Source organism: Drosophila yakuba, chromosome 3L (assembly GCF_016746365.2).
Source record: "Drosophila yakuba strain Tai18E2 chromosome 3L, Prin_Dyak_Tai18E2_2.1, whole genome shotgun sequence".
Classification (NCBI taxonomy): Eukaryota; Metazoa; Arthropoda; class Insecta; order Diptera; family Drosophilidae; genus Drosophila; species Drosophila yakuba.
The window spans coordinates 6,665,265-6,688,903 of NC_052529.2; the positions used below are offsets into that span (position 1 = coordinate 6,665,265).

Sequence of the window (23,639 nt, forward strand, 5' to 3'; positions counted from 1 at the left end):
ATCAAGGCCGGAAGGAAGGAAGGAAGTCGGCAGACGGGTGGCGCGATATAAAAGAGCAAATCGAAAGTCTGGCCAGGATCGTAATCCCTTTTTTAATTGCAGCTATCCCGAACACAGATTTTTTATTTTTCGCTTTTCTTGCTTCAGTTGTGGCAAATCTTTGCAATGGCAAACTTTCTGGCCAGCGGCGATTTTCACCCATTTTCCCCCATTTTCCCCGATTTTCCACAGCCACATCCTCGTGCTCGTGTTCGTTGTCAAAGTGTTGTCTGCTTTTCTGGTGGAAACTTTTCCTTTGTTGCAATTATCGGCATCGCTACACACGAAGGCGTGCGCGCAAATGAAATAAAAGTAAAGGCCAAATAAAAAAGAAATGGCTGTCATTTAAATAATTCGAAAATTGCCAAAGAAGTTGTCACCATCCCACAACCATTTGGTGGGCCCAGTTCTACTTGGGCCTGAAGTATTCATGGGGAAAAGCAGGGAGAACTTGAAGAACTTTTCCCTGCTTTTTCACTTTATTTGTCAATTATGGTGGCACAAACAAAGCGGCAGTGAAAATCGGGGGAAGAAATCTGCGGGGATGGCCTGTCATTCAGTTGGATGTTTTTGACAATTTGCCTCTTAAATATTTAATAAGCCAAAGTGGTCGAGTGGAACAACAAACAGAAGACGTCGAAAATCAATTATATATGGCCAGGACTGCTGTTTGGAATGGGTAGCTTATAATTTGTAAGTGGCTTAGGCATTCGTCTGCCATCTTTGCATGGAAAAAGTTTTTTAATTGAACATTCTCGATGGCAAATATGGCGGACAGCAATCGAAAAAAGTCCTTTCAGGACACAGTGGCAGTGGCTATATTTACCCAGGATTTTTGCTCCCTTGTTACAACTGCTTTTCATTAGTCGTCCTTCTTTGTTCTACAGCTCGCAAAAACCTTTTCCCTTGCAACTTCAGCTGCACAATGGTGAAAATTATAGCTATGCTTATTTGCGCTGCGTTTTCTTCATTTGTCAGCGGGTTGTCTTTTGTAATGAAACCACCGAACTCGCAGCAGAAATTATAATAGAAGCATAAATGTATAAGAGAGGATTTTCTTTTCGTCTCAACTTTTTCATTAGGCTAATTAAAAATGTTTGTGACACCGCCAAGAATGAGAGTGAGAGTGTTTGCGAATGCCTTGAAAGTTTTTTCCATCCATCGCTGGAAAGCGTAACACATGGCGTATGAGCAATAAGTGCTTTATGACTGCGAGGTAAACGAACTTTTTGGGATTACCATTCTCAAATGGGTTTCAGTGCCTGGAGCCAGCTTGGAAATGAAAACCATTATACCAATCCTGTCCAAAAACTTGTTGGGCTTGCATTTTAAGTATCTTTGGCAGTCCAACAGTCCAACAGAGATTCGCATAAAAATGTAAACTTAAAAAGTCGGCAACTGCGAGGGCTAAGAGTTTCGTACATTCTGTGTCTACGTTGTCGCCTTGGCTGACATTAAGGCGACAATTGCCAGTGCTGCTCGTCATTAAAACTCCAACAATGCCAGCCAACGAAAAATTACAGAAAACAATAAAAAGAAAGCGACAGAAACTTTTCCCTCTCTTAGCCTTCCTTCCTTTCTACTTTTTTTTTGGCAGGAATATGTTTAAGTGTCAGTAACAGTTTTCATGCAAATATTGTCTGGGGACTGTCGGCAATGAGAAGCGACTACAAGAATGCTAAACATTATGTCGGGATTATAGTGCCTGCCTGCAGTTTCATGGCGGCTTTCATTTGAAAGTCCTCAAAAAAGTGCTCAAGCGAACAGGCAAGTTAAAGTGCTTAAAGCTACTGCTGAATTAAAAGGAATATTAAGTAAATTTGCTTTAATTAAGCACATGGCAAATATTTTTGTTCATTTTAAAGCATTGCCCGTTTAAAGTTCGTGAGCTATGTGCGCAAATTTGAACGCTTTGGGGAAAATCCTGCTCCTCCCACAAGTGACAGGCTCAATTACAAAACTGCAGTCGAGAGTCTAGAGCCTAGAGTCCTAGTTCGATTATGCATGGAGTTGATGGCCGAATTGGACACCTCATTAATTTGCCGGGCTGCGGCAATAACAATAACAGCCATTTCGGCTATTTGGCTCATTGACTGCCTGATTTTATGGCCCAAACTCCGGTTTTACTGGTGCTGTTAGTGCTGTTGGTGCTTTTGATGCTGCTGCAGCTGGCTCTCATGTCCAAAATCAACATCAACATTGACCCAGGAGCAGTTTGTCCTGCTGCTGACGTTGCTGCGTTGCCAAATATGTTTTTGTGGCATTTTTGGCCAATTGGCAGACAGAGTTCGCCCATCGCCGTTGGCCAATTGAATGCAGCAGACGCGAACGTGGCCCTCTTGCAGTAACGCTGCCTGTGGATGAGTTCCCTGCTGATTATGCCATAATGTTTGGCCGGCCACACCCAGTACCCCCTCTTACCCCTCTTGTTTGCCTGTTTGCCAGTTTGCCTAACCCAAATTGCATGCTATTGACCAGGATTCCGCATTTTTCGAGTGGAACAGTGCGGGCGGCGATTCAGAGGCAGTTGCCAGAGTTGTGACGGCTGCCCTGCCACTTGAAACTTTTCCAAATCACACACTTTGCCGGCACAGTTCGATCAACTGTAAGTGCTGCTGCGGAAAAGGCACGAAAAAGTGCAGAATGCAAGGAAATAAAACAAAGGACATAAAGTGGGAGCAGTGGAAAGGATTTGCTGAGGAAACCAGTACCCTGTACTTTCAGGAATTCAGACAAGTTATCCTTAAAATGCTAATATGCATTCTAAATCTATTACCTTAAAGCCTGAGTTGCATATAGGAATACAGGTGTTTTTCTGATACCCTGTCCAAATTCCAACCCACCGATCGATTATCCATTTATGCACATCAGCTATCGATGCCGGATCAAATCCTGTTTAGCATGCTCCACATTTATTTGCGAGTCGGAAGCCAAGCAAAGCCAACCCATCTGCAGTCATACATACACACATGCTCAACTTGCAACATTAATGCACTATGGTGGCTAATGCAGCAGCGACAAAGGAGCGGGGCGAGTGCTGCCAAAAGAGGCGTACGAGAACAAGGCAGGGAGGAGGGTGGGCGTGGCAGGTCGGAGGTGGTGGGGCAAACAAAAGCCAGTAAAAGCAACAGTGGAGGACTTGCAGAGCCTGCTTCCCTGCATTCCCTTGGACTCCCATTCGCATTCGCTTCGCACTCGCATTCATTTTTGCTGTTCGCCATTGTTGCAGCTGCTGCCTTTCTGCTTATTGTTGTGGCACACATATACACCCACAAACGGTGTCGTGCACCTTAAAAAATTAAGCCGAAAACTAAAAACCCATCAAAAAAGTATACAAAAGCTGAATATGAAATGTACAAAGCTTACAACTTATTTATAATTTTCCAAAATTCGATTTAAATAGCAATACATTGCATGGATATCATTTCGTACAGCTGACAATTTATAAATTCGTTGAAATTTCTCCCAGTGCCCATGGCAACATATACTTATGTGAGTGTGTTGCCGCTGGCCTGGCTTTTTTGTTTAATTCGTTTTTCTATTGTTCACAGCCAAGAACTTTAGTCCGACGGGCTTTGGCAGCATTGTAAAATGCATGAATGTGTTTAGCCAACTTACTATCTGTGCCCGCTTTTCACTCCTCTGACTGCGGATTTTTGCATTTTGCAAGCATAAAAGTTGAAAGCGACATTATTGAATATGCGGTGTCGTTGTCGCTTTTCCATTGTTTGGCTCACACACACACACACAGGGCTACACACACACAGTGACAAGATGAGCCCCCAAAGGGTGGGCGTGGCACATGACTGGAAAGCCAAGAGCTTAGCGGATTCTTACGCCCCATTGAAATTTATGTGCCACTTTCACACACATTAAAGCCGAAAATGGCCATGAGCAAATCGAATGTTTAAGGTCAGACGGATGGCTACAGCCGCAACTGCAGATACACGATGGCGAACCCAAGCCCGTGCTTATTTATGCTTTGTTTGTCGCTTTGGCCAATAAATTAGCAGCTTTACCTTTTGGCCCAACTGCAAACCAATAGCAATTTATCGCAGCCGCAAAGAAAGGCACGTAGCGAAAGCGGGATATTCCCGGATACTTCTGGATACTCGCAGGACTCAGGATCGAAGGGGTTTCGCTTCGGTTCGGTTCTGTTCGGTTCGTCCTTCCAAATGTGCTCACCTTATCGCCGGCTTAGGCGACACGCACAGGTGGGCTAACTCAGGTGTAAATGCGAAGGGAATGGGGTTTGGGGAGACCACCAACGAGACAGGCAATAGTTGTTACCCGACTTTAGCCTTTGACTAACGACGGGCGACAATAAAAATGGCCCTGGCAATTGGCACATTGCGGCTGCAAGTTAAAAGGATTTTCGATCGGAAATGACCCAAAAGGATGCGACTCAAAATGTTGGAGAAAGAGAAAGGACTTCTGGCTAAAGTTGCAGACGCCGAAGTTAGGGAATGTTAAAGTAAAGGCATGCTGTTATTTGCATATGCATATGTACTTCCAAAAAACTCTTTAATTTATTTAATGAAATAAAGTTTAAATGAAATGCCAAGGCGACTCAGCCATTCCTCATGTCAAACTTAAACTACTGCAAATTTAATAAAACGCATAAACTTGGCGAGTGCAACAAGCAGTCCGCTGGCCAAGTGAAGGGGCAGTCTGTAAAATATATATTTCGATTGCGTGCCGCGTGAGGAAAGTCCTAGAGATTCGGAAACGCTTGCCAGGATTTATCGTGCGTCCATTACAAGCGGAAATTAAGCGCGGCAGGTCGCCAGCTGGACAGGAGTGGGCGTGCGTGAAAGCGTTTTGCTGGCTGGCCATAAAGTAACCAACCAGTGTGGGCTTGGCCCTCACATTCCGGCGGACCAAAGCAGAGCTATTGTTTTCGGGGAGAAGGTCCTGCGAGGAGTCCTTTTTGGCCGCTTTGTATGCCAGTCACGTAGCACGCAACGACAACTTGGGATTTGTTAAGTGGCGCGTCGTTTTTGATGTGCGGAATGTTTAGCAAGAGGTTCTCAGGCATTCTAACTGCTCTTATTTTCCCTTTTTCTAAGTTTTTTTGGTTTTTTGCTTAGGTGAAAAGTCCATCACGTGTCCCGGATATTTTGCACATAACTTGTTTCAGCGTTTTTATTGCCAACTTCCTTTTCCGCTTTTGAATGCACTGCGAATGTCTTTTGTTTTTGCCCACCTTGCGGTTACACACAAAAAAAAAAAAAAAGGAAAGAAGTGCGGCAAGCACTCCAGAAACTCCATCAGCCATGGCTGATTCGATTTGCCGATGTGTACCTTTGCTTTTAGTGATTGAAATCGCACATTTTAAGTGAAAAAGCGCACACAGAAGTGCACTCAATCATTCGTCACGTGATTCAGTTGGCGGCGCGGAGTGAAGACCTCCCACTTCCACTTCCAGTTGCCCGACTTTTCCGGCTTTTCCCGCCATTCGCCGGGCTCCTTGTGCAAATGTTTTTCTTAGTTGGACACCGGAGTGGAAAGTGTTGGAGCGCCACGGCTGTGTTTATATAAAAGATTACGCTACCAGATGAGAAATGGAGACACAATTGTTCATGTTGTTTATTGTTGTGGGGTAGTGGGAAAATGAAAAACCCGCGATAATGCCACGTAAATGTTTTGAATGCGAAATCAATAGGGGAAAGAGCAGCTTTAAGCCGCATTTAACAGCAAATTCAAGAGGAGCATATTCGCTGGGCAAACTTGAAGCGAAAAACTTTTCTAATTTGCGCATTATGAAAATTGGGTTGCTGCATATAAAAAATTCTTCAACAGCAACGCCCAACGTGAATTAAGTGAAAAGCAATTTTTGAGCCTAGTCGAAAAGGGAGAAAATGAATGAAAGGAGCTGAGAAAAACTTTTCCATTAAGAAAATTAACTGAGATTAAGTGGGGCCCTATGCTTTTGTGCCCACCAAGAAAGTTTACCCAATTGGGACGGATCAAAATTGCAACAATTTCAAGGCATTTAAACAGTTGTCACATACACACACACCCACTCACACACACACACACACACAGAGAGAAGGAAGTGGGGCCGGAAGTGAGCCAGAAAACGGAAGCAGCCCACAACACATGAAATTGGCTTAAGGACGAAAGCGGGTGGAAGGGGGAGGGAATGGAAGGGAAAGGGACTTTATTTGTTGCCTGCCACACTTCGGTTGCCTGTTTGTCGGCATCGTTCTCATTCTCGTCCTCGTCCTCGTCGATACTAATCTGATTTTATTGATATTGACACAATTTCTGCAGATTTCCGCATAAACATAAAAACAGAGCTCGAACCTCGAACCTCTAAGGTTCGGCTCGAGTAGCAAAACAGTCGAGGCACGCAAACAAATGGTATCTAATAAAAATTGAACAAAAAGCAAACAAAAGTTCGATGATGCGGCTGCCATTGGATGGAAGTCAAAGAATACTGAAGAAGTGCTCGGCGGCCATTTCCGTTTGCAAATGGCGAAGACAAGAAATATCAGTTTAGGCAATGCTGTAATATAGAAGTTGGAATTTAGAAGTTTGTAGAACAATAAAATGAATAGTGTAATAAAAACAGATTTTCTTATAAGGGCATAACATAATAATAATCGCAACCAGTTCAAACTTTAACACCTGTGAAAAAGTTCAAATCACTTGTAAAGGTGTATAGACATTTAGACATTTATTTTGTATCAATCCAATCTAAATCCAAGTGGAATTTCCAAGAAGTAATCGTTGTGTATTTGCCCAAGATAAGAAATCATTCATTTTGGGCACTACCCACTTGAAGAAATCGTAATTTAAACTTCAAGTTTCACAATCCAATTGATAACCACTACAGATTTTTATTGATACGGATTTTGGCTATCAACTGGATGAGGTAACCAGTTCCGGACACTTAATCGATTGTTAAGGGAATTGCCCAGTTAAACGGGGGAGTTTTTTAAACGTAGTTAGCAGATTTGTTGTAGTAAAAGAATGGCTTTTGCTTGCAAATCAAATGAAACCATTTATTGTTATATTTATAATTTTTCACAACAATTATAGGTTTTTAGAACTCTCTTAACCAGAGATGCCAGAGTTGGCCTGGATCCAATCCAAGTAGCTGGTCACCCTGGTGAAAGCAGCTGGTGCTCCAATCTCACAGCCATCCTCAGCGCCAAAGGAGGTAATGCCAATGAGAGTACCATCCAGAGCCAGAGGACCACCAGAATCACCCTGGCAGGTGGAGATGGCATTGGATGTGTCCACGCAGATAATCTTGCTGGTGACCAATAAAAATCCAAAGGTCTTCCTGCACACGGAGTTGGGAATCACGGTCAGATCGGCGAACTGCAGGTGCTTGGTAGCTCCGGTATCCGTATCGGCGGTCAATCCCCAACCGGAGGCCACTGCGGTCTGTCCCTCGTAGGTGGAGTAGCTACTGGCGATGGCGGGCAGGCTGATCTTGTTCACGGAAGCCGAGAAGGTCACGGAGGAGGTCTTGATCAGGGAAATGTCGTTGCTGACGGTCTTCGAATTGTAGTTGGCATGCTGGATCCAGTTGGACTTGGAGATGGTCTGGGTGAACTGGGGGCTAGATCGGTCGGTTGCTCCATAGTAGACGGTAACATAGGAGGCACTAGAAAGAAAGGTTAATTTTGTTCTTTACTAGGATAGAAACAAAGTGAGATATCTTACCCGTCGGTGCAGTGAGCAGCGGTGAGCACCCAGGAGTTGCCGATGATGGAGCCACCGCACCACCAGCCTCCTGTCAAGGTGATGAAGCTGAGTCCCACCTGGTAGGGGAACTGATTCGCAACTGCATTCTTGCCGTTTGTTATGCGTCCATCGATGGTTGGCTTCGTGATCCTGTCCCGAGGATGCACAGGAGCGATCTGGGGCAGGAGCCCAGCGGAGGCAGCGGCGATGGCCAGAACAAAAACTGCTAGGACCTTCATGATGAATGTTTCACGTTTTGTGAGTGTCTTACTGTTTGTAATTGAGCCTTTTATACACTAACCCCAAGCAACTTATCACTAGAACATATTGGGCGAATCCCAAGTTAACTGGTTCGCCTTTGAATTATGGCCTTAATCCACTTGTGCTTGTGAAAATCCCTTGCCTAACTTTGTCTTCAAAAAAATTAAATTTAGCAATTAAAGTGCAATAAGGAGAAGTTATCAATAGCATCGTACAATCATACTGCCTAAGTCCTATTATATTATACCTACGACTTGACCCACGTATAGATTTAGCTGATAGGGATTTTCCCTTAACCAGGTAAAGGCTTTTCCCACGGTCTATTGAAGATAAGACGCTAAAAGACGGGTATAAAACAGCCACAATTTGTGCGGAAAATCATTCATTCAATTCAATATTGATCACCATGAAGGTTTTCGTAGTTTTGGCTTTGACTCTTGCCTGTGTGTCCGCAGGACTTGTGCCCCAGGCTCTGCCGGTGCGTCCTCGTGACAGGACATCGACACCATCTATTACTGGTCGCATCACGAACGGCAAGGACGCCGTGCCCGATCAGTTCCCCTACCAGGTGGGACTCAGCTTCACCGGACCGGAGGACGGCTGGTGGTGCGGCGGCTCCATCATTGATAACCAATGGGTTCTGACCGCAGCGCACTGCACAAGCGGGTAAGTTTTGATATCCTTCAGAGAATTCATTCCTGGAAATTGAATGTTCCACTTTCTAGTGCCCTTTTCGTGACCATCTACTATGGAGCTACCGTTCGTACCAGCCCCAAGTTCACCCACACCGTCTCCAGCGCCAACTGGATCCAGCATGCCAACTATATCTCCCTGACCCTTCGCAACGATATCTCCCTGATCAAGACGCCATCCGTGACCTTCTCGTCCTCCGTCAACAAGATCGCCCTCCCGGCTATCGCCAGCAGCTACTCCACCTATACCGGACAAGTGGCCGTCGCCTCCGGATGGGGACTGACCTCCGATACCTCGGAAACGGTGGCCCGCGATCTGCAGTACGCTGATCTCACGGTCATTCCCAACGCCGTGTGCCAGGAGACCTTTGGCAGCTTGGTGGTCACCAGTCGTGTTATCTGTGTGGATGGTGTCAATCGCACCTCCATCTGCAGTGGTGATTCCGGCGGCCCATTAGTGGTGGACAACGCTCTGATCGGAGTCACCTCCTTTGGAGCCTACGATGGCTGCGAGATTGGAGCACCAGCCGGATTCACTCGAGTCACCAGCTACTTGGATTGGATCAAGAGCAACTCCGGAGTTTCCGCTTAAGGAACTTATTCCGTTTTGTAATATTTTCAATAATAAATGATGCATTAAAAAAAAATCCTTTATTTTGTGCTTTATCGAGTAATTAGTGTAATTCAGGATCCTGAAAAGCCGAGAGAGTTTTTAAAGCCAAGTCCCACCTGATAAAAAAACTGGGTTGCAAACAACAGAATTGTGAAACTTAAATACTTAAATTGTATTAAAAAGGACTTAATACAATTGTGCCGTACACCACTAAGAAAATATATGTAGTTTCCTATTTACCAAGAATAAATCAATGTAATATAGTTTCCTATTTACCAAGAATAAAACAATGTAATATAGTTTCCTATTTACCAAGAATAAAACAATGTAATATAGTTTCCTATTTACCAAGAATAAAACAATGTAATATAGTTTCCTATTTACCAAGAATAAAACAATGTATTTGCCAAAGCAAATTTTTGCTTTTGGATATTTTAATGTAGTCCCAATATTTATGGCTTACTTTATAAGCTACGACGTAAATAGGCAGTTAAGATAAAGAAATATTGATAAGTGGGGAATAATTGTGTTTAACCAAGCTGAAACTGATTTACTACGATAACGATTAATGATTATTACCAAGTGTACCAATAATGCTACCAAGGTAATTGTCTTTCATTCACACAATTTGAAAGTCCGTAATTTGTGATAAACAAATAAGGACCAGTAGCCACTTTCAAATCTTATCAGACAGACAATTTTTATCAAAGGGTAAAAACCATATAATAAACAAAACTAAATTTCTGCGACACCTAATCAGAGCATTTAAGTGGACCAGACCCGCCATCGATGCAGATAAGATTCCTCAGTCTGGGTATAAAAGAGGCAGCATTGGAAAGGGAAAATCACTCATAGTTTGAGCACCCATCAGCATGAAGGTTTTCGTAGTTTTGGTTCTGGCCTTGGCCTCCGCCTCCGCTGGGCTCCTGCCCAATGTCGCACCAGTGCATCCCCGTGACAGGGTATCGAGCCCGTCCATCAGCGGTCGCATCACCAACGGCAAGGACGCCGTGGCCGACCAGTTCCCCTACCAGGTGGGACTCAGCTTCTCCAGCTCTGCAGGCGGTTGGTGGTGCGGTGGCTCCATCATCGACAACGAATGGGTGTTGACTGCTGCTCACTGTACCGACGGGTAAGTGCATGTCCTTCTCTACGAGGATCCTGGCTAATAGGAGTATTTCCAACGCAGTGCCGCCTCCGTGACCATCTACTACGGTGCCACTGTCCGCACTAGCCCCAAGTTCACCCAGGTAGTGTCCAGCTCGAGCTTCATCCAGCACGAAAGCTACCTGGCTCTGACCGTCCGCAACGACGTCTCCCTGATCAAGACCTCCAGCGTGTCCTTCTCGTCCTCCGTGAACAAGATCGCCCTGCCCGCCATCGCCAGCACCTACTCCACCTACGAGGGAAAGACCGCTGTTGCCTCCGGATGGGGTCTCACCTCCGATTCCGCCTCCGCCGTGGCTTCTCATCTGCAGTTCGTCGACCTTACCGTCATCCCCAACTCCGTGTGCCAGCAGACCTTCGGAAGCCTGATTGTGACCAGCAGGGTCCTCTGCGTTGCCACCCCCAAAGCGCAATCCACCTGCCAGGGCGATTCCGGCGGTCCATTGGCTTACGATAATGCCCTCATCGGTATCACCTCCTTTGGATCCGATGATGGTTGCGAGGCGGGCTACCCCGCTGCTTTCACCCGTGTGACCTACTACTTGGACTGGATCAAGGAGAAATCCGGTGTCTCCTACTAAGCACAGCAATAAAACATTAATAAAACGATTATTGACTAAAACAAAGACTCTTCGATTCTGGGGAAACTGTGGCAAAGCCAATTTGAACAATATTTGGAACAGATAGCAAAAGTATTTTCATCAATTAATGGATTAAAAAAGGGAGAAATTCAAAGTAAAATTTCGATTGTCAAAAGAATTACCCAATTGAAATGGCACGAATAATCACGTTTCTCTAGACTTAATTTTATATATTTGATGACCAAGTACAGCAGCCTTTAACACTATATACCAACATGATTAATCTTTTTCCACAAAACTGTATTTACTTATGAACATAGCACATATATTTACCACTTAAAAACCAACTAAATGCACTTATGGATTATGAAATCGGCTAGGTAATGAGCAATATGGGGCCTTGGTTGGTAAAACCCCAAAGCCATTAAACTCCCGGAAAATTATCAATGGCCTTTGAATGTGTCGAAATGCAGGCGACGGCGTGCAGTAAATTAAACAAATAATAAACTAAGCGTTGATAAAACGAGAGTCAATAAATAAATACAGAGACCCCGACCCAGACATTCTGGCCAGTGTATGAGTCTTAAACTGGAATCGTGCAACAGAAAAGCGAAGGAAAATGAATGGCTCGAAAGCAATTAAGGAAACTGCAGTATGTCAAAGGGAGACGAAGGCCTCTACATAATCGCCAAAACGTGCGGCAATTACACGGTAGCTTGAGGAACTGAATGCCAAACATCTGCTGCTCCTCCCGTCGGCATAGTCTTTGGTATAATTTGCACTCGGCCCAAAAGCAAATTCAATTAACCAACGATGCGGACACGTGCCGAATCCAAGACGATGACGCCATGTCGATGCCACAATCGCTGACTATAAAAACACCAGCTAAAACAACAACAACCCCCAGTACTTCACATCAAGAGCCCACTCAGACCTGAACTTCGACTAACTCATTACGAGGAACAGCAGATATCTGGGTATATATACATATTATGGGCAAATAAAAAGGCGATCCATTCATAAATTTCATTCAACATAATGAAAAGAGCAGCGCTCTTCACATGTTCAATGCGATACCCATCCAGCTGGTCAGCCAAGAGCATATTACATTTGAAGAATATACCTAGTACCCAATAACACGGTATTTCCCATATTATTCATTTGATTTTTCAGTGATAAGATGACGCAAAACCAAGCCATAAGTGCACTCGTCTGGCTACTTCTATTGACCACACCAGTTAAATCCGGTGAACCTTGGATGGATCACTTCGAGGACACCAGGGAAGAGTCTCCGCACGATGATGATGCAATCATGGAAAGACGTTGGCAACTTGGCTATGAGAACTATCGACTTCGCTGCGAGAAATTCGAGATGGAGGCTGATCAAACTCCGGCCGTGAGAACTCGAATAGCTGGCGGAGAATTGGCCACGCGCGGCATGTTTCCGTATCAAGTGGGTCTGGTGATTCAGCTGAGTGGCGCAGATCTGGTCAAGTGCGGTGGTTCCCTTATCACTCCGCAGTTTGTTTTGACTGCAGCCCACTGCCTGACCGATGCCATAGCTGCCACCATTTACACGGGTGCCATCACATTTGCCGATTCGGATGACTCCGTGGAGGTGATACAAGTCACGCATAGGGACTTCTTAGTTTATCCCGATTACTTGGGCTTTGGGGGATACAATGACTTGGCTTTGATACGGCTGCCCAGGGGAGTGCGAACCTCGGAACAAGTGCAAACCATTGAACTGGCTGGGGAGTTCATGCATCAGAACTTTCTGGTTGGCCAAGTGGTGACCCTATCTGGCTGGGGTTACTTGGGCGACTCGGCCGAGAAAAGGACTCGACTGCTACAGTACTTGGATGCGGAGGTGATCGATCAGGAGCGCTGCATCTGCTACTTCCTGCCAGGATTGGTGAGCCAGCGACGTCACCTGTGCACCGATGGCAGCAATGGACGAGGTGCCTGCAATGGCGACTCCGGTGGCCCCGTGGTGCACCACTGGCGCAATGTCAGCTACCTGATTGGGGTCACCTCGTTCGGCAGTGCGGAAGGTTGCGAGGTGGGGGGGCCCACTGTCTACACCAGGATAACCGCATATTTGCCATGGATCCGACAGCAAACGGCAATGACCAACTAAATGCAATTAACGCCTAATTGCCACCCATTAATTGCTAAACAATATAGTCGGTGCAGACAATAAAACCCATTTCAGCAATGAAACCAGGAAAAGCAGGTTCATCTGTCCAGGAGGGGGAAGGTGAAAATGGTCCATTTTATGGGTGGTTGTTTTCTCTTGAATGGAAATTGTTGCCGATAAATAACAATAAACATTTCGGCATTACCGCAGACCAAGTCAATTTGGGCAGCTCTCCATAAAGGCACAAAAGAAAAATAACAAAAATAACGAAAATAGCATTCCCATGGAAATTGCTGATGAATTCGCCACCGAAATTGAAATCATTGAGTTGAGTGTCCGTTTTTGGTGTGGGTATATCGCATATCGGGTACCAGACCCCCTCGCCTCCTGCTCCCGCTAATCGTCTTCAATTGGCCATCTGAATTGGCTATTAACCGCAGTGATGTGGTCGGTTGAACGCGTCATAAAATCACGCGGCATTCGCTGATAAGGAATGACTGCGGTTGCGAAAACAATTGAAATTTGCGTGTTTGTAATCAAAGAGACAATTGTGCAATTTTCAGGCGGCACAATGATTTACTATAAAGTTGTTAGCAGTCTTGACCAACTCACGTCCTACTCCTTGACCTTTATGGAAGGTAAACAAAGCCAACCAAACAGTGGGCTTACTTACGGCTTCTCAACCTCATAGACAGGCGATAAGATAGCACTCGACTACTATGGGAATTTGAAGATACGCTGAAGAGCAAAGCAAACCTTTGCCAATTTTGTTATAGTAATATATAATATATATATATGTATATATCTTGCAGGTGTAAAACTAATCAAATTAATTAGCAACCTCATGCCAGGCTTCTTCTATCGCAACGGCAAGATCTAGAAACTCACTCGTGGCCCGGAGTCCAGATTAGATCCGTATCGGGATTAATACTCTTGGGCTTTTAGGTTGGGAAAGTAATTTTGGCGACCGTGTGGCTGAAGTTCATTCATTCCTATCTTCTGCACAAAATCTCAACAGTTAAGGCAGTTCAAACCGACTTTAGTGTTCCTATCTAATCGGTACCGCTCTATTTCTGAATCGCAAGCCAATCGCAGACGCGACTTGGACAGTATAAAAGAGACCAGTTGGGCCTTGGCCAAACAGTTGAGTTCCTTTAACTGAACAAGCAACAATACCCAAGATGAAGTTCCTGATCATCCTTGCCCTGGCCGTGGCCGCCTCCGCTTTCCCCGAGCCGGAGCTGCAGCACCGCAGCCGCGAGATGCCCGTGGTGGGTAACATCGAAGGTCGCATCACCGGAGGAAGCGTCGCCTCCGTCGGCCAGTTCCCCTACCAGGTGGGACTTTCCCTGAGGTTGAGTGCTCTGTCCAGTGCCTGGTGCGGTGGTTCCCTGATCGGCAACCAATGGGTGTTGACCGCTGCTCACTGTACCGATGGGTAAGTGTCCCTTGAAGGATAGCCGAAAATTCATTGGCCTTGCCATCCTAACCAATTGTATAATTGATCTATCGCAGTGTTCAGTCCGTGACTGTCTACCTGGGCGCCACCGTGCGTACCTCCGCCGAGGTTACCAGCACCGTCGCCAGCTCCGATATCATCATCCACTCCGGCTGGAACAGCAATAACCTGCGCAACGACATCTCCCTGATCAAGATCCCCGCCGTCACCTACTCCACCAAGATCCAAGCTGCCAAACTGCCAAGCATCGCCAGCTCCTACTCGACCTACGCCGGCGAGACCGCTGTCGCCTCCGGATGGGGACGCACCAGCGACTCCTCCAGCAGCGTGGCTACCAACCTTCAGTACGTCGATTTGACAGTGATCACCAACTCCGTGTGCGCCAACACCTACGGCACCTCGATCGTGACCTCCTCCAACATCTGCGTTGCCACCACCAATGGCAAGTCCACCTGCAACGGTGACTCCGGCGGTCCTCTGGTCCTCAAGTCCTCCTCCGTCCAGATCGGTCTTACCTCTTTCGGTGCTGCTGCCGGTTGCGAGAAGGGCTACCCCGCTGCTTTCACCCGTGTGACCAGCTACTTGGACTGGATCAAGAGTAACACTGGCATCAGCAACTAAGCACATCAAAAAAATTAATAAAACGATTATTGACTAAAACAAAGACTTTATAATTCTGGGGAAAGGCAAAGCAAATTTGAACGATATTTGGCACAGATGGCAATAGTATTTGTATTAATTAATGGCATATATTATTCGCTCAAAAATTATAATTACGGGAGCATAAATGCTTAAATAAGCTGTTACTTTCGGCGAGTAAGTTCTCATTAAAATTCATTAAATTGCCAAGCGACACAATAAAAGCTGAAAAGTTCACAGGCAAATGAACAAAAAAAAAAATGCAATGAGTAAAAGTTTCGTTCAAGTGAAAGTTAAAAAGAATAACGCAGACAATATGTCAACAGTTGAATTATTACGAGGCGTTTAAAGAAATGACGAAAGTTGTTGCCGTACATGTATCACCTTTTATTCGCAGCCCTTCAAATGTAATTGCAGAACTTTTCCAACGCATTTTCTAACAGTGCAGGGGATCCACATATGTGGTGAGAATGGCAGGTGGTGGCCCAAAATCCAGTGAGGACCAGATGGTCCTGCGGTGCCGCATAAAAAGCATTTACTCAACACGAGCCAACAAAAAATAGAGTCGGAGACAGAAACTGGAACCAAAAAGCAGATACCCAGATCCAGAGACATAACAAAGTCAGTCAGAGAAAATAGCAGCAGCTGAGCTTGAAAGTGGATGCCGGATGCCGGATGTTGGAAAGGGCAAGGCAGACCCCCCACGCCCAGTCGAGGGTTAAGGGGTCTAGTCGGTCTGATAAATGTTTGCATTGCGGAAATTTATGACAGCACAAAAAGTTTCCTGCACTCGTATTCTGTGGTTTAGATATGACAAAATATCATACATAGCCAGGCGAAATAAAAAACGCACAAGTTACTGCCACCGCCAGTCAGTATATGGGTATGTGTGCATATGTGGGCAAAGTTAGTTAAAATGTCAACCCGGAAAGGGGACAACGAGTGTTTATGGCCAAAGTTTTTTATTTAAAATCCACTTTTCGCAGTCGCAATGCTCTGATTGAACTTCGCCTCCTTCTTGGCCACAAACTTCACTTCCCTGCTGATTGAAGTCAACTTCGTTTTTGGCCATTTCTGTTGGCTTCCAATGGCAGTCAGTTGGTCAAGTGGTTTTGTTTGATTCGCCCTGTTGGTTATCAGTGTTACCAGCTGGCTGACACTCACAGTTGATATATCTCACTTTAACTTTTTCTTTAGAAGGGTATTTATTTGTATGAAATATTTCTTAATTTTAGCTTCATTAATCTGACTCAAACTTTCAATTTATTAATTTTTCCCATGAGAATGAGTGATAATGAACACATTCGTTGATTCACTTTTGTATCCAGTTTCCTTGTTCAATCTTCACAGTTCCGGTGAGCGGGACATTCAAAGTCAGTTTGGTTCATTGATATCAGTGCGACTTCCCTTTGACCTCTGACCCAGTTCGCACCAATTAAATATTTATGTCCGGTTCATGTGGCAGCTAATAAAATCAATTCTCGCCTCCCTATTGGGAGCTCTAAGCGCAGAGCAAAATCAATTAACGTACTGTCAGCTCATCAATTATGGCCAAATAAAACGGGTGGGGCGAAAGGACTTTTCGAGCGGCAAGTCAACAACGCAATCCTGGCTAATAAATGCCAGCCAATTCAAAGCAATCAACTTAATTAACGATTTTTGGCGGGCCCATGAGTCGGCTACATAATTAATTAAATGGAGTCCAAATTGGCCAACCGAAAAAATCAAAAAAGCAGAGCAGACGTTTACAAATTTGCAAGCTCAGCATTTCGGGGTCAGCACATGGCCAAAATGACCTTGACTTCAAATAGTTTTAGCCACTAATAATGATGAGACATGGGATTTTCTAACAGAATCAGAGAGATAGGTTAATTAAAAGCAGAAAGAGAGACTTTAGTCCTTACTAAGTGAAATGTTTCTTTAACTTTTAACCACTTTAAGCAGCTCTGAGCACCAACGCTTAAACTAACTGACCAAATGAAAGGCATCACCAAATTATGGAAATAAGTGGCTTTTATCATGTGTGCGGTTACGTGACTTTAAAACATATTAAATAACTTTGGTTTCCTGCTGATTGATGCCTTTCTAACCGCATTACTTGGAAATTCTGCGTAACCACTTTAGGAAAACTAGCATGACTACGAATTTCTGCCTTAATGATTTAAATGTTATAGTCAGAGAAATAATTTAACTTAAGGGCAACTTTGACTGGCACTTTCTTAACCCCTTAGAATGATGTTCGGCTAATTAAGCGGCGAACAATTACTATTGCTCCAGCACTTGCGAGTAACCACCCCAAGTCACTTGCGATGACAGGACAACACCGAAAGTGTTTCTAGCAAAAAAGCCCCATGCCAAAAACCAACAAGCACACACAAAAAAAAACACACACACACACACACTGCCAGTATCACACACTTAATTCATTTAACTCAAACATTTTCATTTATTTATCGCATTACTGGCTCCCTGCAACCCCAGTTGGAATCACCGCCATCACCAGAGTTTTTTCGGCTAATGACTTCCTGCTTTTCCTAACGCGCTCAGCATCCGCCTTCCACACATGTGTGTGAGTCTGGCAGGGATGGGCATGGGTATGGGTTAACTGACTGACTGAGTGACTGACGGAGCAACCACCCACCGAGATGGCAGCCGGGGTAAGTGGAAGGCGCATCGGGCTCATTGAATGCTTTTGGCATGTTGCCCGGCTCGACACCATTATTTCTGGTAACAAGATAATTGTATAATGAAATCCAAACAGCACTTGGGTCTTGGTGTGGCTCTGCTGGTGGCTCCACCACTCGAACCACTCGAACCACCAACGCCCCAAAAACAAGTTCACCCGACAGCCACCACAATGACTTGACGGCAAAGTTCGCTGGTTTTTTGTTGTTTTCTGGACCCGGAGACAAAGAGTTTTGGATGGTTCGCCATCTGCCTTGACTTCTGATGGAGTGGCGATACTTGTTCTGCTCCAAGTGGGTTCGTTTGATGAGCTGGGAACACTGCAGATTTCTAGTTTAGTTTCAAGCCATTTAGTTGTTTAATTCCCCCATTTTAAGGCAAAGCCACTGGCTTATATTTTGATGACATTGTGCAAATAAATAACAAATACTTTTGTATCTATTCTCAATGGAAAAGTAATTTTACGAATTATGTGATAAGATAGCTACTGCTTTTATGCAATTCATTCAAATGCCTCTAGTGCCTGCCCATTGATAAGATACTTTTTAATTTTAACCCATTAAAACCTATTTTTTTACGATAAAAATTGATTTCCTATCAGTAGTATGAAGATTTTCCTGGAAGCCCATTGAAAATAAGAGGCGGTATCTTCACCTCAGCAAATAACTTAAATGTTTAGATTATTAGATTGTGACAGTGTCTCAGACAAAAATGCCACTTATCAGCTTTTGTTGTAACTTTCAGACTGATAAAAATTACTATGAGTTTGTTAGAATCTAAACATTCTCAGTTTCTTGGGTTATTAAACCAAACAAATCGCCTGTAAGAGCAATCGTCAGTCAACAATTTCATCTGTCGAAAGCATACTTCCCCTTTTCTCTTGATTTCATTTCATTTCATTCACATGAAAGTAAAATGTCTTGTCATGGTCTCGTGCCTTTTGTTTTCATGTGGCATGAAAAATCCAGCCTTTTTGTTTTCCCCTTTGGGAGTGACAATTGATTGACGGCAAAAGTTAATGGCTTACTTTCTGGTTATAGGAGTATGCGGAACTCGAGGAATACTTAAGGAAGTGCGTTTGCTTTTGGGCTAACAACGGTAACAATAATTGAAACATCTCTGGGTCTCGAAAATTTCGCACAAAAGCTCCGCACATATCAAGTAGATAGTCCACACACTCACGGCCATATGCAAAGCCGCTCAGAGAGCACTCACCGAAATCCCCATGCCTCCATCCTGGTTTTTGGTATCCTGGCATTACCTAGAGCCATCACTCAGTGAAAAAAAGGAAAGGAGCAGCAGCAGGAGCAGGGCAAAAAATAATAATACTTTGCTCCTCCGGCAGGGCACAGAATAAAGACATAAAACAAACAAATGCCGGCATCGAGGAGGAAATATGCTAGGAACCCGTCCAGAGGAAGGTGGATTGAATGGTTGACTGGCAGTGGAGTGGCTTTTAGTGCGTTCAAGCAGAAAAATATATAGAAAACAATAAACCGAAATTACAACAAGAGCAAGTGCGGCACGAGCCACAGCAAAAACCAAAAATTGCAAAAAAAAAATAGAAATATATTGGCAAACAGAATGTTTATAAGCCATAAAGCATTTGCCAGACCCAGCTGCATATTCATATAAATATTTGCATGCTAAAATTTGATGAGTAGTTATATATTTTCCCGACACAAAACAGCAGGCAAACATTACATCAAGCGGAATGTGGAGATATTTCAAAAGGGGCATCGCATAAATTCGAGGCATTAATGAAGTCCCAACAAAAGAGATTCCCGACTGAATGAGCAATCTGCACAGGATATTAACTATTCTATAGTCTATTTCCCCATCCCCCACAAAACAAAATAGACTGCAGACTGCATTCAAATTCTGGCTGACAAGACACTGCAAGTACACAAAGGAAAGTTGCAATGTTCAATGCCAAGAATGCCCGGAACAATAGGATGAATTCGCAGTGAGTATTCACAAGTCATTGATGCGGGCTGAGCGAAATCATTTTTTCGCCTTTTCTTATTTATTTTTTTTTTTTGATACCCCAATGTGCCAATGCCAATAAGCAGACAAGTACCACCTCCGATGGGGACACGTACTTGTTTCGCCTCACACAACATCCAAAACCCAACTTCGTCTTTCACTCCGTGAAAATCCAATTGTCATAGTAGACAAAAATCCCTGGCGTTGGCACACAATAATAAAAAGCGACGGTGGCGAAGAAAAAAAAAAAAGGAGCCCAGCCAAAAGCAATCTATCGAAAAGGATTTGTTTGCATGGCAGGAATTTATATTTATATATTTCGAGCTGGAAAAAGACTGAGCCTTCTCATATGCAAAAGTCGACGGGATGCCGTCAGCTTATTGATAGAAAATCACAGAGACGGCAAAAATTGTCCACGCTGTGCGATTTTCTCAAATATTTGCCAAGCCAAGTCGATATTCATACATATACATAGACATTTATGTATCCCCATATACCCATATAATAACTTAGTTTGATCCCTGCGCATAAAATTTAATGGTGGCCACTTGTGTTTGTCGTCTGTTCGCCGGATTTGTGTCAGAATATTGACAGTTGGTCGATGTCACAGCAGCGGGACAACAGGGCGTATGTGCAATGCCGCTAAGCTCCCTTTTTACCAAGTTTTTCTGGTGGGAAGTTGCACTCAGCTCGGGTGTTCGGCACCTGGAAAGAGTTCCTCAGTTCTCAGACTGCCAGCTGCTCCCTAATCAAACTTTTTCAATACATCGCGCATTAAAAACGAGTTGACAAACTGCAACACAAAACTTTGACCAATTCCCGGGACCTGCTAAGTCCTGGGTTAACTTGGGTCACAGCATTGAGGAAAAGGGTGTTCCCCCCTTCAAACGTGAGTCACTCTAACATCTCTACTTACCAAGCAAAATGCAGCAGCAAATTGCATTTTGAAAAAAGAAAAAAAAAATTATATGGCAAACTTTTGCAATGCACTTTACGCAGAGGTTTGAGTAACATCTTGGAAAATGGGGATGATATAAAATGAGGCGATAAGTTGCTTGGCAAGTTTGGGAACCTGCAGAAAAGGTGGCTGGCAAGGACATTACTCATACGCAATGTGAGACTATGACTATTCCGGGAGGCATGATTAATGAGGCGGCTGCTGTTGACATCCCGAAAAGCAATTTGAATTATAGCTGAAAATAGACATAGTTCCCTGTGATAAGTCATCGGCGACAGAAGATGAGAGCAGTTCTGGGCGGGTCAGCTGGGCCAGACAGTTGTCATTAATTCTGGTCAACAAGGAGTCGGAGACGGATTTCTTGAGCTAACCGCAGGCACAGCGACGTTTTCATCACAATTTAATACAAAAAACTTAGCTCAACGATATTTGCTGCACTGCTCAAAACTGCGAAAAGAAGTTATTAACAAATAAAGCTAACAAAATTATTCTAAGCACATCACATAGCAGTTTCTCATACTTACTCTATGTCCAATTAAGCTGGTTACTAATAAGTAATATATTTCTAAAGGATTCAGCTATTATTCTCGATGGGTACCTTGAAAACGTTTTAAGTACTCGTTAACAGTGCTTTGCTATATATTTTTCCAAGTGCCTGTTTCAAGATTATTGGATTGGGGGAATAGCGACAGCCAAAACACACAATCCGAGTGCCAGTGGAAGCGTAATCGATGCGGCTCACATTAGATGGTTGTCCCGGCGAGGACCAAAGCCCAGTTGAAGTGAGCCGGACGGAGTCCTTGGCCAGCCACCAGCATTTCAAGTGCTCCCCAACAGGACCAACAGGACCTACTGAGTGACCTCTCCGGGAACTGCTCCCTTCGCTGGCGCTGCTGCTTTTTATCCCAAGCTGCTGCTTCGTTTATCATTTGTTGTTCACTTGTCGAAATTTTATTGCTGCAATCTTGTTTGTCGTCGTCGTCCTCGTCCTTTTCCTTTTCCTCGTCAAAGGAGCGCGCACGCCGGGCGACATTTCAAATGCCATCCTAAGGACTTTTACACACATATATAGCGGAGGTCGCAATTGTAGCAACAAGATATCATGTATATTGTCATGGTTCTTTGTATTATGATGAAGGCATCAAAACCTACTTTACTAACATAGCTACTTCCAGTTCTTTAAAAGAAAACCTGAAAACCTGTATCGATATATTAGTTAAATTGTATATTTATTTCTTCGCTTTCCTTTTTTCCTGCTTGCTATTATCTTGACCCCAACTGTGCTCGTATCCACTTGAGGCAGAGGCGTAGCCATATCCTGATGAATATTCGAGTCCTTTTCTTACTCGCCCCCTTCTACGCAACTGGCTGGGTAAGCCGAATGCTCCTTTAATCCGAGAGGACTGGACATTGTTGTACAGGCTGTCGTTGTCGCAGCCGGAAATGCGTCTAATAAGCGTGTGTGTCGAGTGAGAGCATTACGTATACGTAATATACATTTATACACATATATAAGTGTCTAACATACATCTCAGTCAGCAATTTAAAGTGCGACCCTTTTTTATTTTTGGTTTTTGGATTGCTTTAAGACTGCTGCTCCACAAACAATGAGAGCAAATATTTCAGGAAAATTAGTTTCCTTTGTTCCTCCAGAGAGTCTGAGACAAAAGAAGCGAAATTTCCCGCAATCAGCGAAAGAAGCAACCATAAAAACGCTCAGCAGTGCAGGGCAAAAACCAAAACGAACGGCAGGGGAAAATCAATAAAATGCAGTTAATATAGGGATTAAATAAATGAAAAATACTGCAGGCCAATGTGTTCGCTCCTCCTTTAAGATAAAATCTATTTTATGCTTGGCATTTATGGCCCAGACACGCACAGTGGCCCACAAAAGTCACTGCCCGACAGCAACACTACACACTACATGTGTCAGCACGAAAGCCAATGAATTGTTTTTATGTGCTAATGTCCGGCAGGATCCGGGCCCAAAATCCGGTATGCCTTTTGCATGCCCGACACGTAAGACGATTTGATTTCAATTTCCCAGATTCAAGCAACTTGCCACTGTCATCTTTGCCCACCCACCCCAATGAGTTGGCAAGTTTGGCACACCGCTGCGTATGCTTAATACGATTTGGGTCCGACCATCAGATAATCACTGGGTATTTCAGCCACTCCACTGCGGTGAGTGTTGCCGTAAACAATTTCTGATCGATGGCACCCGAAAGTAATCAAATAATTCGATTAAACCGATTTCGCTTAGCCGGTTTTCCCCAGCTGTAAATACGTACACATTCTTGTAGTACCTTAAAGCAGTGCAAAAGTCAGCCAATGTCGTCCATTTTGTCAAAAAAATATCACAGCCGTCATTTGGCGAAATCTATGCTTATCACTTATCACTTATCACTCGAGTGGACGACGTTTGCCGCCAGTTTGCCTGTGAAGTGCGTTTAATTGAAAGCCTGCGGTGTGTAATCTCACTAGTCCGATAAGAGCAGATACTTCTTTTTTATTTTGGGCTTCGCCCAATCAAAGCCGATAAGTGCGACTACATCCTTCTTGGCCGACATCAATAAGAGCAACAAAAAAAAAAAACAGTGCAAATGCCACGACTGATAAGCAATTTCACGCGAATAAACAGAAATGACTTGGTCAGAATACAAGAGGCCCGGCCAACTATTAAATGGTATATAAGTGCCGCCGCGGACAGTGAAGAAT

At 44.1% G+C, this 23,639-nt stretch overlaps 5 protein-coding genes and 1 long non-coding RNA gene across 7 annotated transcripts; 5 read left to right on the top strand and 1 right to left on the bottom strand.

Moving 5' to 3' along the window:
* Positions 1-7,022: 7,022 nt before the first annotated feature.
* On the bottom strand, positions 7,023-7,996 carry LOC6533138 (serine protease 1). Its single transcript, XM_002093828.3, has 2 exons — positions 7,720-7,996; positions 7,023-7,660 (listed from the first exon to the last, which is right to left on the bottom strand). The coding sequence occupies exons 1-2, from the start codon at positions 7,977-7,979 to the stop codon at positions 7,102-7,104; spliced, it is 819 nt and encodes a 272-aa protein (XP_002093864.1). The 5' UTR covers positions 7,980-7,996; the 3' UTR covers positions 7,023-7,101.
* Positions 7,997-8,384: 388 nt separating this feature from the next.
* Positions 8,385-9,345, top strand: LOC6533139 (serine protease 1). Its single transcript, XM_002093829.3, has 2 exons — positions 8,385-8,667; positions 8,727-9,345. The coding sequence occupies exons 1-2, from the start codon at positions 8,408-8,410 to the stop codon at positions 9,283-9,285; spliced, it is 819 nt and encodes a 272-aa protein (XP_002093865.1). The 5' UTR covers positions 8,385-8,407; the 3' UTR covers positions 9,286-9,345.
* An 807-nt stretch (positions 9,346-10,152) lies between these two features.
* Positions 10,153-11,099, top strand: LOC6533140 (serine protease 1). The gene is made up of 2 exons (XM_002093830.3): positions 10,153-10,438; positions 10,496-11,099. The coding sequence occupies exons 1-2, from the start codon at positions 10,179-10,181 to the stop codon at positions 11,052-11,054; spliced, it is 819 nt and encodes a 272-aa protein (XP_002093866.1). The 5' UTR covers positions 10,153-10,178; the 3' UTR covers positions 11,055-11,099.
* Positions 11,100-11,223: 124 nt separating this feature from the next.
* Positions 11,224-13,514, top strand: LOC6533141 (brachyurin). Of its 2 annotated transcripts, none has more exons than XM_039373931.1 (2): positions 11,224-12,142; positions 12,228-13,514. In XM_039373931.1, exons 1-2 carry the CDS (start codon positions 12,093-12,095, stop codon positions 13,192-13,194), a joined length of 1,017 nt encoding a protein of 338 aa, XP_039229865.1. In that variant the 5' UTR covers positions 11,224-12,092; the 3' UTR covers positions 13,195-13,514. The 2 variants fall into 2 exon arrangements, with proteins under 2 accessions (XP_039229865.1, XP_002093867.3); XM_002093831.3 differs by having other exon boundaries at positions 11,224-12,031.
* An 822-nt stretch (positions 13,515-14,336) lies between these two features.
* LOC6533142 (serine protease 1) lies at positions 14,337-15,313 on the top strand. Its single transcript, XM_002093832.3, has 2 exons — positions 14,337-14,632; positions 14,710-15,313. The coding sequence occupies exons 1-2, from the start codon at positions 14,376-14,378 to the stop codon at positions 15,272-15,274; spliced, it is 822 nt and encodes a 273-aa protein (XP_002093868.1). The 5' UTR covers positions 14,337-14,375; the 3' UTR covers positions 15,275-15,313.
* Positions 15,314-18,679: 3,366 nt separating this feature from the next.
* Positions 18,680-19,686, top strand: LOC120321474. Its single transcript, XR_005561104.2, has 2 exons — positions 18,680-18,799; positions 19,018-19,686. It is a non-coding gene; the product is annotated as an uncharacterized LOC120321474 (long non-coding RNA).
* The last annotated feature ends 3,953 nt before the right edge of the window (positions 19,687-23,639 follow it).

Coding starts and splice junctions, on each gene's coding strand:
- LOC6533141 (XM_039373931.1), top strand. CDS start 12,093: ATGAAAAGAGCAGCGCTCTTCACATGTTCAATGCGATACCCATCCAGC. Junction 12,143..12,227: donor ATGCGATACCCATCCAGCTG/GTCAGCCAAGAG, acceptor TTGATTTTTCAG/TGATAAGATGACGCAAAACC.
- LOC6533139 (XM_002093829.3), top strand. CDS start 8,408: ATGAAGGTTTTCGTAGTTTTGGCTTTGACTCTTGCCTGTGTGTCCGCA. Junction 8,668..8,726: donor GCAGCGCACTGCACAAGCGG/GTAAGTTTTGAT, acceptor TCCACTTTCTAG/TGCCCTTTTCGTGACCATCT.
- LOC6533138 (XM_002093828.3), bottom strand. CDS start 7,979: ATGAAGGTCCTAGCAGTTTTTGTTCTGGCCATCGCCGCTGCCTCCGCT. Junction 7,661..7,719: donor GCTGCTCACTGCACCGACGG/GTAAGATATCTC, acceptor CTTTCTTTCTAG/TGCCTCCTATGTTACCGTCT.
- LOC6533142 (XM_002093832.3), top strand. CDS start 14,376: ATGAAGTTCCTGATCATCCTTGCCCTGGCCGTGGCCGCCTCCGCTTTC. Junction 14,633..14,709: donor GCTGCTCACTGTACCGATGG/GTAAGTGTCCCT, acceptor GATCTATCGCAG/TGTTCAGTCCGTGACTGTCT.
- LOC6533140 (XM_002093830.3), top strand. CDS start 10,179: ATGAAGGTTTTCGTAGTTTTGGTTCTGGCCTTGGCCTCCGCCTCCGCT. Junction 10,439..10,495: donor GCTGCTCACTGTACCGACGG/GTAAGTGCATGT, acceptor TTTCCAACGCAG/TGCCGCCTCCGTGACCATCT.